The sequence below is a fragment of the Vidua chalybeata genome, chromosome 1, assembly GCF_026979565.1.
Source record: "Vidua chalybeata isolate OUT-0048 chromosome 1, bVidCha1 merged haplotype, whole genome shotgun sequence".
Classification (NCBI taxonomy): Eukaryota; Metazoa; Chordata; class Aves; order Passeriformes; family Viduidae; genus Vidua; species Vidua chalybeata.
In genome coordinates, this window is record NC_071530.1 from 53,842,932 (window position 1) to 53,857,500 (window position 14,569).

At 37.1% G+C, this 14,569-nt stretch overlaps 1 protein-coding gene across 6 annotated transcripts in view; it reads right to left on the reverse strand.

The window, feature by feature from the left end:
• Positions 1–602: 602 nt before the first annotated feature.
• Positions 603–14,569, reverse strand: part of RALA (RAS like proto-oncogene A) — a 31,640-nt gene continuing 17,673 nt past the window's right edge. For 3 of the 6 annotated variants that reach the window (XM_053965246.1, XM_053965253.1, XM_053965228.1), the window contains 5 exons: positions 11,609–11,715; positions 11,284–11,438; positions 10,283–10,491; positions 6,181–6,355; positions 603–2,543 (listed from right to left, as the gene is read on the reverse strand). In XM_053965246.1, coding sequence (XP_053821221.1) covers positions 2,421–2,543; positions 6,181–6,355; positions 10,283–10,491; positions 11,284–11,397 — 621 coding nt within the window. In that variant the 5' untranslated portion in view covers positions 11,398–11,438; positions 11,609–11,715 and the 3' untranslated portion in view covers positions 603–2,420. The remainder of the gene's footprint in view (positions 2,544–6,180; positions 6,356–10,282; positions 10,492–11,283; positions 11,439–11,608; positions 11,716–14,569) is intronic. The other 3 variants (XM_053965237.1, XM_053965271.1, XM_053965263.1) reach the window with 1 other exon arrangement.

The following is a 14,569-nucleotide window of genomic DNA, read 5'->3' on the forward strand; positions in this document are numbered from 1 at the left end:
CAGGAATTTCATTCAAGTAGGCTAAACAAAACACTCCTCTATGATGCAAATGTAACACTCACTTTGGATGACTCTTTCCAGATAAACCCAAATCCTGTAATACATGATGCAAGCTATATTCCCTGCAGGTTGAGGAAGCACACTTCAGTTCTCCTTGAATGTGCCAAAAGAAAGTTACTTAGAATGCATTTCTATTTTATTAAAACTCATGTAAGGTTGTCCTTTTTCTTGATTTGGGGTTTTGTTTTGGGTTTTTAGTTATTTCTGTTGTTGTTTGTTAGCTTTTTAAATCTTACTTTCCATTTTTATAGTAATTTTGGAACAAGTTTACCTGTAATTTTGGAACAAACTTACTTTAGTTTGTTGCCCATTTTCAGTTAGTCTTGTAGCATCTAAGCAAATTACCTATGGATAGAAGGTAGCACATACATAGTCTCAGCTTTTAAAAAGTGACTTTTTACCAGAGTAATTTGGTTTAATGTACAGTTTTCTTCATGCACACAAACCAATCTTCTAGAGTACTTAGGTTTAACTGCTTGACAATTGGCATAGGCTATAGCAATGTTTATCAATAATACAGTTATCAATTTACACTGCACAAGTATTTTAAAAAATGGAAGTTTATTCATCTTTCAATGGCTCAAATAGCAAATAAAAGGACAGGATAAGGCATCAGCCAAGACAAGTTTTGTGTGTCCAGTGGCTTCATAACACCTCAGTTCCCAGTATACAGGTTCCAAAGCAAAGTCACAATGTTAGTGGTTAGACTCCCTGGCTAAATAGACCCAAATGAGTACACAGTAAGATCAAGACTGGCTTATATTTGCCAGTCACATGAGTAACTTTTATTCTGCACTTGGCAGTCTACTAAATGCACATACAAAATTCCTACTGATAAATACTGAACATGACAAATGTAAGTCCTAAGACTTGAGTCCCTAAAACATCTGTTACCATGAATGTTAAATATTTGTTATCTAGTTTTCTTGAGCACATTTTAAACTGTCAGTTATAGGCTTATACATGTATAAAAAGTATAACAGTTTGTGGAATTGATCTAGCCTGTCTCACCCCAAAAGGAGTCCAAATCCCTCAAACATTCTGGTATATTTTTAGTTAAGATGTAGCACACTAAACATGTGCTAGTATTCTTCTTGTTCTGAAGCAACTGAGGCAATATGTTTTGTTTGGGGATTTTGGATGTGCATGTTAAAGGTTTCTGTATTGCAAAGCACATTTGATTGTTTGGTATCAACATTAACTAGAAAAAGTAGCTACACTGTTCCCCACTTGAGAATCAACATAGACTAAACAGTACAAAACCTGCAAAGAGCTTCAGCATAACACACCATGTTCCAATAGCTAAGTATTAGGAACATAAAAGAAATTAACCAGAATTTCCCAAACATCTTAACTCAAAACACATAAGCTCAATGAGATCAGCCCCCCTCCACCCAATTCCAGGGAGTTAAAACCCAAGGAACATCTAGACAAAAATCTATGTGCAAAAGGGAAGTTTCAAGGTACCAGCATGTTAAATTTTAAACAACAGTTCCAGGCTTATATGTGCCATAGGCTTATGAGTTCAGTCTAATGTGTATTCTGACCTTTTAGTTTTAAGATACCATATTGTCTACCAAGTTACAGATGACAGAATATGCTCTGTATTATTCACCTTACCAGAGTATGGCACACATTTAAAGGACACTGCTAGCAGACAGCCAGTGAGTGAAATCATCCAAGTAACTGCACTTCACAGAGAGGGCAGTCTTGCACTGATGCACAGGGACAGTCCCCATACAACAGAGTTGAAAATACACCCTTGATTAAGCAACCTGCTATGTTTGGGTTTTAAAATTAAGGCATATTCAAATGTTTCAGTGTAAAAGATTACATCGCTCTTCTAAGTTAATCAGGTAATGCAGAACCACATATAGTTTTCCTCAACATAGCTGTTCACATATACATTATTCTTTTTTTAATTTGCATAACTCCATGGCAAAACAGCTGCATACTGCTTTGTTAGGTATCATGTTCACAATTGTAATTTTCAAGGCAACAAAAGACAAGATGAATTGACAAATACCAGTGATAAAAAAGTATGCTTTATAAGAACCCAGAAAGTACTTTGCCCCTCTTGTTCACTATTAAAGAGAAGACTACCTATGAAACACTACATTCAGAAGAAATGTGAAAAGGTAGGCAATTATGAAATGGACTGAACTTTGCTTCTCTTGAAGCCACATAATTTGTTTTCAGTGAATTTGACTTTCAGTGCCGCTCCAAATCATGCTTTTAGTGGTACATTACATTTTCCAACATGTTAGGGTAATTTCAGTCACTACAGCCTTCAATGGCATGCTTATAAATTATGTTTTTTATTAGTATGGTCAGGGTAGGAAAGGAATCCAAGCTTTTGATTATAAAATGCAACATCTTTCTCTGATCCTCTTAGCTAGGCTTTTTCTTTTCTTCTTCCCATTTTTTTCTTTGCTGTCTTCCATTTTTCTGGCTCTAATTTCTCTCATTAAATCAAAAAACACCTGAAAAAGATATAAGAAAATAAATGCAAAAACAAATCACAGACATGAGCTAATTTAAGCTATCATTAACATCTAATTCTGTTATTTCAAATAGAATCAATTACATGCAGTCAGTTTGAGCAAAAAAATATTAATTCAACAAATCTGTCACTGGTTTTGAAGGCCAAGTTGATATGATGCAATTCTGCTTGATTCATGGCACTATAATGTTCCCCTGTCTTCTGATATTTGCTTATGAATCCTGTCAGGCAATTTTAAACAAGAATTGAAAGAAGGGTCTCATCACCAGCCAAGATTTTCAGATGTTGTATGTACATACTTCTGAGGAAACTTAAGGAAATCAGTTTACCTTTTGAATATTTTAAGTGATGAGCTGCAAAGGTTGAAAAAGTGCAACATTCAATTTTAGAAACTTACCAATGGAGCAGTAGCACAGACTGAAATGCACGTACGGTATGTTGTATGGTATGTTCCATGGTGCAAGTCTAAGCAGAAGCTGACTCGAGAAAAAACCCAAACCTAGCATTTCCTTTAAAGCAAAGTCTTCAATCATACAACTAGATAAACAATTTCTTACCTGAGGTAATCTTGGCTGCAGCTGCCATATTACAATCTTAAAGTACATATGAAGTTCACTTTCATCAAATGGTTTAGGACAAAATTGGAGATACACCACTGACTTAGGTAAGAGAGATCCTACTGATAGACAATTAAGGCTTTATGATTGGATTGCTTAAAGCTACTTTACTAATTTCAACAGCAGATCTTGACTTGACTTACAGAAAGCTACAGCAAACAGTAGGTATAAATCTTTATAATTTTACTGTAGGAAATCAGCTAAGCAATTCTAAAACTTTCCTCCCAGGAGTCTTTAGATACTGTATCACCCTGAGAATGCAGAATCTCATCTGATCTTGGAAGCTATACAGGATCAGGCCTGGTTAGTACTTGAATGGAAGACTACCTGGGAATACCAGGTGCTCTAGGCTTCCTTTTTCAGCTCTGAGATGAGCTCAGTTGGTCAGAACATGATGTTAATAACTCCAAGGTCATGGGTTTGATCCCTACATGGATCATTCACCTAAGAGCTGGACTCAATGATTCTTGTGGGTCCCTTCCAACTCAGAATATTCTGTGATACTTTGAAATTTGAACTAAGCAATATATTTATGTCAAGGGATTTGATCAATTTCTGTGAAACATGGACAGTGCAGGGGCTGAAAAGCTCCTCTACAGAGCTTTATTACACTAATCTCATATTGATTGCAGGAAAAGTATTAACCTTCATCACATCGAAACTAAAGAAAATCAATGGAACTAAACATTTCCATCAAGAAATGAGATTGCCTTTAGATTTTTAAATGTGTGCTAAGTTGCTTGTATTTAAATTTGTGCTAATGACAAGATGCAACTGTCAGCTTGCTTAAGTACTGATAACTGTACAACAGTATTTAACTGTCTGGGATACATAACCTTCTGAGAGAATGTTTAGTGGGTCACCTTTGCCAAAATGAGTGGAGGCTGGCTGTGTTTTTTCAAGTGAGCAAAATCACTATTCTGGAATTCAGAGAGACCAGATTACAATAGTAACCCAAGTTTGTGTAGCAAACTCCTAAACTTCATATGCTTCAAACAACTAAGAATACACAGTATTCACTTGTGCCAACAAAGTCTCATTTATGGCCTGCCAAACCATAAATCTATACAACACATGCTAATCTGGATCTGTTATGCCATCAGCTCCATGTATGTGTAAAGGCGATTGATCTAAGAGCTATTGAAAAATTATATTATATGCACTTTTTTTCCCCAGCTGCTAAACAATAATGGAGTGGATTTGAAGAGTTGGATTTTTACAACAGTCATAGATGGCTGTTAACTGCAGCTACATACCAAAACTAAAAGATGTGTTAGTTTTTATAACAACAGAAATTTAGGGCTTTATTCAACAATGAGGATGAGTTCTGCTGTACTTAATTAAGAACTCTGCTGTCCTGTAGGGTAAATCACTATAGTACTGAACAATCAGTTTCTTCAGTAAGATAACTGACAGGACACAAACAATAGTTGAGTTTAAGTAATTGCAAAAGATGATTTGCATTACAGCTCTCATGCTGCAATTGACAGCTCATATATAAGGATTTACATTACATAATTTTTCACCAAATGCAAGATGTAGCATCTGGATCATCCCAGACATCGGTATGGACTGGGAGATGAACTGTCGAGAGCAATTCTATAGACAAGGACTTGCAGGCATACATGGATGATAATCTGGACATGACCTGGCAATGTGAACTCACAGCCCAGAAGGCCAGTGGTCCTGGGCTGCAGCAAAAGAGGATTGGCCAACAGGTCAAGGTAGGCGATTGTCCCCTTCTACTCTGCTGTCATGAGATCCCACCTGCAGTGCTGTGCCCAGGTCTGGGGTCCTCAGCACAAGAAAAAACATGGACCTGTTGGAGTGCGTCCAGAGGAGGCCAAAAAGATGCTCAGTGGGCTTGAGCAGCTTCACTATGAAGACAAGCTAAGAAAGCTGGTGTTGTTCATACTGAAGACGAGTGCTCCCCAGGGAGACCTTATTGCAGCCTTTCAGTTCTTAAAGAAGGCATATAAAAAAAAAAAAGAAAGCATCTTTTTACATAGGCAACTTGTGCTAAGACCCTTGCAGGAACAATTTTGAACTAAAAGGAAAGAGATTTAAATGATTCATTGTAAAAAAATTCTTTACTGTGAAGGCAGTGAGGCACTGGAAAGGGCTGCCCAGAGAAGTCGTGGATACCCTAACTCTAGAAGCGTTTAAGGCCTGGTTGGATGGGGCCCTGAGCAAATGGTTGGGTATCCTTGATCATGGCAGGGCAGTTGGAACTAGATGATCTTTAAGGTTCATTCCAACACAAACCTGTGATTCAATGTGGGATCAACTTTGTCAACAGCTCTGAAAGGCTGGCATATTGCACTAAACCTACTTATTTCTTATGCCGCACAACTGTGACTCTTACAATCTACAAGGCTGACAGTTATTCTGAATTGCAAGACCTCACATTCTTGCTGAAGCACTTACAATTAAACAGCATTTCCTTTTCTTGGAGACAAATATTCTCTTTAACTTATGAGGTTCTGAACCAGGTTTTATCTCTGAAAACTCATACGAGGCACTTTTGAGCTTTTCATAGCTTTTTGGACTCATCCATTCTTCATCAAACAACATACAAAGAGGCAGATGGTTAAATGAGGGTAGGGAAGGCTCAAATCCCTCCCTTATTTGCTTTTATAATGAGGATCAGAAAGTATTCTTCACTGTTCAGAAGCAGACTCTCCTCTAGTTACAGAAAATTCAGTATGAAGTCTAGGCCAAAAGAGCTGACCCAAGAAAATTTTATAAGGTCTTGTATCATGCCTTGGATAATAATGATTCCTTGCAGTTTAGAATGGGATAAACATGTTACACCTAACATTTTCACTGTTCTACAAGGAGTCACCTAGTCATGCACTCCTGGCAAGCTAAGGAAGAAAAGTATTTGATTAGAATTCCACAAAATTATTGCTAAAATTAAGAACATAAGGAATATGACCTATGAAAAAGAGGGATAAAGTAAAAATTGATGAACAGATTGTTTAAGAGGCCAGTTATTACCTTGTCAACATTAGCTCGTGTTTTTGCAGAAGTTTCCACATAATTAACATTCCACTGATCAGCTCTGTTTTTTGCTTCCTCTACAGAAACTTGCCTTTTATCTTCCAAATCTGATTTATTACCAACTAGCAAAAAAGGAACATTCTCATCTTCTTTTACTCTTAAGATTTGCTCCCTGGAGAAGGAAAAAAAAAAAAAAAAAAAAAGGAAAAGAAAATTAAGCTTTGCATAGAGTACCATTCTTAGAATACAAAAAGAAGAACTCAGACCAAATATTTTCACATCTTACAGTGAAAAGCCACTTATTCCTGTTGTGTAGTTTATATAACAGGAAAGTCTTAAACCTCATTATGATATTATACAGAATGAAGACAGAGACAGACAGTCCTTGAGGAAGGAAGGAGTTGAGCCAGTAAAAAATGAAAAAAATAGAACAGGACTGGTTTAGGTGAGAATTTATATTAATAATTCATTTCCTTTAACAGTGTTATTTGAGAGTATCTACCATTGTCCTCACATTACTGTTTCTTCTGGTCATTTTTAAGCTACCCAAGCTTCCGATTAACAGCTCATTCTTTCCTAACAAAATGCGCCATTTTAAAGCTGCTAAAATGGTCCATAGCATATAAAATCTGTTTCTTTCAGGAATCTTTCTCAAGTCAATTATATTCAGTTTCTCCAGAGATCTTAATTTACATACATACCTGAGTACAGACACAAACTGTATATGCATCAGATTTTTAAGGACAGACCCTTCTACTGTTTTAACTGCTAGGATGAAATGTTTAAAACTATAAATAAAACTCAATACTACAAATAGTTTGGTAGTCAAGACTTCAACACTTAAAAAATAATGCAAGTTTTCTTCTAGTTGAAAATGCATTAATACTATCAGGAAGAAGAGTTGTCTCAGAAGAAGAATATTCTGTATTTTGTCTATGAAAAAATGAGTATAAAGTTAGTTGTTAAATGTAGCCCTTTATCATGGAGCAATTCCTGAAAGACTGACAAAAAGCACAGAGAAATAAATTTCTTTTGATGGCTGAGGTGAGACAAATTTAAAGTTGAAGGGAGAGAAGCTGTAGACAAGTAACTGATATTCTAAAGGGCCTTGGTTTGGTATACAGCAGGATGCTCACATTACAAAAAGCTCTGAATAGCATGCAGTCTTGTGGAGGAAGCCTACTCACACAGCTGAGAAACTGCAGATAGTCCATAATTTTTTTTTTTAAACTGTGCATTTGAGGCAGAGCCAATGCCAGCCAGCTCTGGGACAGACCCACTGCTGTACAAGGCCAAGCCAATGGTAGGTAGTAACACCTCTGTAATAACTTATTTAAAAGTAATACTGCACAGGTACAATTGCAGTCAGAGAGGAAAGGAGTGAGAATATGTGAGAGGAACAACTATATAGATACTGAGCTCAGTGAAGAAGGGGGAGGAAGTATTCCAGGCATCAGAGCTGGGACTCCTCTGCAGTCCATGGAGGACACCCATGCTGGAGTATACTCCTGGGCCGGAATTGGCAGGAATTGTGGGGAACTTATGCTTGAGCAGTCTGTTCCTGAAGGACTGCAGCCCATGGAAAGGGATCCATGCTGGAGTAGTTAGTGAGCTGCAGCTTGTGGGAAGGACTCACACTGGAAAAGTTGATGGAGAACTGTCACTCATGGGAGAGACTCCCCACTGGAGCAGTGGAAAGACTCCTCTCCCTGATGAAGATGCAGCAGGAACAGTGTGTGATGAACTGATTGTAACCCCTATTTCCTGTCTCCCTGTGCCACTGGGAAGGAGAAGGTAGAGCCCAGGAAGGAGGGAGGGGTGGAATGGAAGGCATTTTTAAGGCTAGTTTTGCTTCTCATTATTCTGCTCTGATTTTGATTGTCAATTCTTTTCCCCAGGCAGTGTCTGTTTTGCCTGCAATGTTAATCAGTAAGTGAACTCTTCCTGTCCTAAACTCATCAGCCTTTCCTTGTATTTTCTCTTCCCTGTCCAGCTGAGCATGGAAGAGATAGAGGGGCTTTGGTGGGTACCTGGGATAGATGCCTGGTCAAACCACCACAGATGCCAAACAAACTTTTACATTTTTACAAAAATGTAAAAAGTTCACCTAACAGCAATTGAGATGATGATATTCATATTCTCCTTTGAGCCCCTTCTGAAGGCTAGACAAGAAGTATCTAATTAATGATGTGCCAGCTTGAAATCAAGAACTTAAAAATCCACACTATGAGCATCAGAACAATTCTACTCAAAGCAAGCCCAAATTTTAACAAACAACCTTTCAAGTATTTAAAAGCATTGTCATTGCAGGTCTGTATTCTATTGAAAAAAGTTACTTGGAGCAATGGCATTTCAAAGCATACCAGGAGCCCCATTGAATTGCAGTAAAAAGCTCTCCTGTTGGAGGTCTGCCATTCCAGCAGAATAAAATGAATGTCACTTTCTTTAATATTTGGCTCTTAAGTAGTTGTCTTAGATTACAATCTAAGTTGTAACCAGAAGTATGTATTCTACCACCATCTTTGTGAGCTGTTAAAAACAGATGGGGTAGTGTTATCTCTTCCATGACTCATCCCCTGGACTCTCTCCAGGGGACTATCTTCTGCTAATGGGCCATCAAGTCTCACTGCATGACTCATAAAATTACATCATCCCATTGGGAGATGCTCTACTCAGGGGAAGGAATCAAGCATTCCTATCTGGATATAATCTGAGGTTTGTAACACCATGGACAGCCCTACCTACTGAATTCCCAGACAAGGGCTACATAACCACCACTGGACCTTAAGAGAAAGAGCAGACCCTCCTACAGGATCACTGCTTCAACAGAGTCACATCTATCACTCCAAAAGAACTGCAGCCACCATTTAATCTGACTGCTACCACCACCCTGACCAACAGGGTATCAAGTTGTATCCTGACTGTCAGTTTAAGCCAGTATTTTCACCTTTATTTTAGTTTTCCTATTAAATTGTAGTTCTGACCTGGAGTCTCTCACTGGTTTGCCAACAGTGCCAAAAGTACTTTAACTGTACCTTCAAGAGATACAGATTACGTTTACACAGAGCAGAAAAATACATTTTTCTGAGTTACATTTTAGCATTTAGTCTTCTACGGTTCACTTTCATATTTGGATTGGGGATAATTTTAATATCTTTACTTGAAGGGATTTTTTCTTTCATTTTTCTTGTATCAACAGGAAAGCTGCTCCTGTTTCTAACTACTGTTAACTCTCACCTTTACTGGAAAGTTGGACTTTTTTTAAGGCCAAAGATTATACACTTTGAAGCATTGGCATGATTTTAAACAGAGGTGAATAGGTTATTTTGCACTCTAGGGGAACTGAACTAAACTGTCCTCCATGATTGACAGTATCCAGCATAAGCCTGCAAACAAAAAAGGCCTGCTCTTCCCTCTCTCAAAATATAAATATATAGAAACACAAATAAATTAAAAACACCAGAAGATGAAAAATTTCTCCCCTCTCCATACCTCTTCCTCCTCCCTTAGAGAAATTAAACATATGCTGCTACTTAATGCTAATTAAGATGAACTGTGACAGCATCTCCAAGAAAACTCATTTCAATGGAATGCAGATAACTCCTTTCTATATTTGTTTCCTTAATTTTCTTTCAAATATTATGGCTTTTCCTATTTCATTACACTTTGAACTGGTAAAACTGTTTTCTGATCACTTTTGTCTTTTTTTTTAAATACAATAATGAGTTATTTAAATGTTTTCTCTCTCAACTGAAATTAAACACCTGTAATATACTCCTACCTGTATCATATTCTATTACTGTGATAAGAGTTTTAATATGATGCAGTCTGTGGTTGAGGCCACGGTGAGGCAGCTGTCTTTCAAATGTTACTGTGTATCTGCTCTGTGGCAATAGCCTTTCCGGTATTCAGAAACACAGCAGCTAAGGCATCTAAGTTCCACAGATAGCAAAGGCATCTGTTCAAAATATTATGTTACAACAGTAAGAGGTGCCATCCAGTCTGAATCACCAAAAGGATATTACAAAACACACACACAAAAAAATCACTTTCAATCATCTCAGTGTAATTAGAATGATTATCCTGCCTTGTAACTTACCTGAAGTCTGCAGTCGCTGCAAAGGATTCCAGCTCTGTGATAGAGAAGACGCAAAGAAAACCTTCTCCACTTCGGAAGTAGTTGTCTCTAATTGCAGCATAATCCTCCTGCCCTGCTGTATCCAATATATCAATTTGGACTTCTTCCCCATCCAGAACCACCTTTTTCCTGTAGCTATCTGCTTTGGTGGGCTCATAGTCTTCAACAAACTAGAAAAAAAACCCTTCATGATGTAAAACCATGCCTGTACAAGACAATTGCTTCTGTTTGCACATAAGGATATAGCAAACATTAAATGGGTACCATAACTAATAACTAAGCATTGTGCATTTAGGCCCTCTGAAGTATTCAACTTGTAGTTAAAGCAGACTCTTCATCAGCCCAAACAGTTTTTAGGTTTTTGCTTTCCTCAGCCATTATAAGGAAATGTAGAGGTAATTTCAAAACATCAGTGTGTGCACTACATGAACTTTTTCTGGTTCAAAAACAACATCTGTGTTCCATTATGAAATCAGGTTGTCTTGACTTTAGATACATTTAGTGTCTACTTTTAAAGTACACTGAATGCTTAGCTTCTGACTTTTTTAAGAAAGGGATGACTTTCACTGGAAAAAAAGGAAAAGAGAAACTGATTTTCTTTCCTGTCCTCAACACCAGCACAAAAAACATGGAAGAATTTGTCTGTTTCAGGTGTCATGTAACTCAACAAAGTGAAGAAGCTTTGAGCTAACAAGTTCTAAGTCTAGTGATCAATGCAAAAATATTCTAGTAATATGACAGAGCATCTAACAGCTGAGAAGTCTGAAAAAGACCAAATTTTACCTTCACAGGTACTTTTAGAGGGCAAATCAGTAATCTCAAAACATGTTTTTGTTACACTTAACTGCTGAATTTCATACCACATCACATACATTTAGACCCTTTCAGAAAATAATTCTACTAATATAAGTTAAACAACACTATGTAGCAGGCACCTCCTGAGATCTATGACAGCCTCTTACCTCATCATACATAAACTGTAGTGTTAAAGCAGATTTTCCTACACCACCACTTCCCACCATGATGACTTTGTGTAAAGCCAATGAATTCTGTCCTTTAGGTTTATTTGCTGCCATCTTTGGATTGCAGAAAATTCACAGGTATCAAATGGAAAAATCTAGAAGAAAAATATTTCTTCATTAGTTTTCTTTTCCTTCTCCCACATGAACTGATAAAATGGATTTTTTTCAAATTCCTACATATTTAATGACTTAATTTCAGTTCTGCTTCAGTGAAAGCTACCTGCTCTTTCACTGGAAACCATTCCACAAGTTATATTGAGCTCACCTCTTTTTTAATTAAGCAAAGAAATCCTTCACCATTTGGAATCAGCATTTTAGTATGTAGTATTTCATTTAGTGGCACAGTAGGTGTCAAGAATTCTTGATAGTTTACTACACAAAAATTGAAAAAGAAAGCCACAGTGAGTCCACACCATATAATAAAACATGATATGACAGCTGGAGGGTAAGGAAACAGACTTTTCAAGGGATTTCCAGTTTAAAAGGCAAGCACTAAGACACAGCACCATGGATTAGCTACAGTACTTTTACAGGAAAAGCAAGCAAACTTAAGATCTAAAAATACCCAATTTCAGTAAGTCAGAAAACAAAATAATCTAGTTTATACAGAATGGAAAGATTCAACTTGCCTACACATGTAATTATTTGCAATATTTGGAATAGTTGTCTCAGTCCTGTGACTGCTTCTTTAAACACAGATCTCTCCATCTCACCCACACCAAAGGGCTCTATGACAGCTAATTCACATAGTTTAATGTATGCGTGCACAAGATCAAAAACTAGAATTCCATTAACTTTTAAAAAAATCATACATGCTATAGTTGTAATGGATCTCTATTTTCCCACACTTTTGTTTCATTCTCTACGCCTATCCCAATAGTAATAAAACCATATTTGTGAATGCTTGCACAGTTCTTAAAACACAGGGAAGTCCCTGTACAGTGACAGAATGCGCTCTCCTCCAGAGACTACAGGTCAAAACAAGGTCTGAACTCCAAAAGAGACAATGACATCTACATTACATATATAAATACAAGAAAAAAATATGGTAGCAATTGAAAACCAAATGTAACTTTTATTTTTTGAATTAAAAACTCAAAAAGAGCACATTCACATGGCTCAGTTATATAACTAACAGAGAATAACACAGCATAGTAACTTAACCTTGTTACCTTTAGCCATCATGATTATTTGACAATGTTACACTAAAATTACATCCCACTCCATAATGAATTACCCTTCTGTGCAGCTTAAACAACCAGAATGCGAAGCATGACAACTTTCTTAAAACTTGTATCAAAAACTCTAGCTGAGGCCATGCACTAAGGCTTTGTTAGCAGTGATGCAGGTACTAGAAAAGCATGATGACTAAAGCTTCATTGGAGATTAAGCCAATCCTTCCTGGAAGTAAAATAAATACATGCCATCAAGGTTCTCACACTGCTATGCCAGCAAGCAGGCTGGGTATGAGCAAGCAGCTGGACCACCTGACCAAAGGGATATTACCATGCCATAGCCTAGCAATAAAAGTTGGCAGAGAGGTTTGAAGTTTGTCAGCACTGCTGTTGCCCAGGAACTGCTGGGCATTGGCCAGCTAGCAGTGAGCAAATATTCTTTTAATAACTTTTCTTTGGTTTGTTTTCCTTTTTAAAAATATTTATTAAGTTATCATTATCTCAACCCACAAGTTTTCTTACTTTTACCCTTACAATTCTCTCCCCTCTCCCACCAGTGGCAGGGGGAGTGAGCAAGCAGTGGGACTTATCTGCTATCTGCCTACCAAGCTAAACCCACAAACTACATGAAAAGCTCTTGAGATCACATCAGCACAGCTACCCATTCTACTGTCAAAGAATTCTGAAAATGCAACTGAAAAGTAAGTAAAATTATTTTCCCTGGAAAGATTATCTAATCAAAATAAGCATAAGTAAGGTGCTATACTCAGTACAGAGATATAGGAGAGAAATACAACTAATATCATGCTACAAGTTCTTTTAAAAAGGAGATGGAAAACAGCAAACATTTCTGTTTTGGCTTAAAAAGAACCATTTCTTTCTTTTTACTCAAGAGGTAGTACAAGAACATGAAAATAGTTCCAAGCCACGTGCATGCTTTCAACCTAATACATTGTTTTGTCTTTGCACACTTCTCTCAAAAGGAAAGACACATCATGAAAATTATACTTCTTAGTATGTATGTCAGAGAAGAAAGAAAATTCATCTGAATTCCACTATCAACTGACAACAGCTCAGTTTGCAAATGTTAGATTGCAATATCCATCTGGATGTACCTACTTTAAGCTTACTAAGCAAGAAAACAGACTATTCTTCTGCAAGTACTCCAATACTGGAACAAGTCCAAATGAACCCAGCAGGACCTCACTCAGGTGAGTTTGGGCTAACAATACTACAGTTTGAAAAAAATTTAAATGCACAGTAGCAATATTTCACTGTAATATTAGTTGTAAATTAATATCCAATCTTTAAGTAGATTGAGCAATGTGAAAATTCATATTTTACTTCAACTTACAATTCAACAAGTAGTGTCCCAGTGTGACAAACAAGTTGCCGCTTTTTGTACTCTCTGCAGCAGCTGACCCATAAAAAACCCAAAACATTTCCATTTCCAATTTGATCCTGACAAATAATTGTCAGTAAACAACATTCCACTAAGATACTGAAAACAGCAAAACTTCACACTACCAGAGACTTCAAATCTTCAAGATAAGCTTGTCATAAACACTATGCCACATTCTGGAGTAGGAGGGTGGCTCAGGGATGTCAGTTTACTCCCAAGTTCTTCACAAGCCAATAAAGATATAATGCTGGCAAAAACTCAGGTCTGCTGAGTAGTAGAGAATGTGGAAAGAGAGAGAAATAAGTTACAAACAATGCAAGTACAATACAATATGATACTGTGCAGACAACACTTAATCCAAAGAGACTGCTTCAGAGCAAATATTGTACCAGAGAGAAGAAAGACCTTGAAAGTGATACGTTCGAAGCTATTGGCACGATTCTACCTGTTTCAGTGTGTTTTGAAAAACAAAGAACCTAGATTCCAATTTTAACAGTAAAGCACCTGAGATGAAGTTTCATGCAAAGTCTTTCTGCCTGTAATTTATGTAGCCTGACTTATTTTCATAGAAGTATTAATTTGGGTCATATCTAGTTACTGAACTGTCCTACTTTAAAATTATGATAAAACAGAGACTATGGCAAGAACC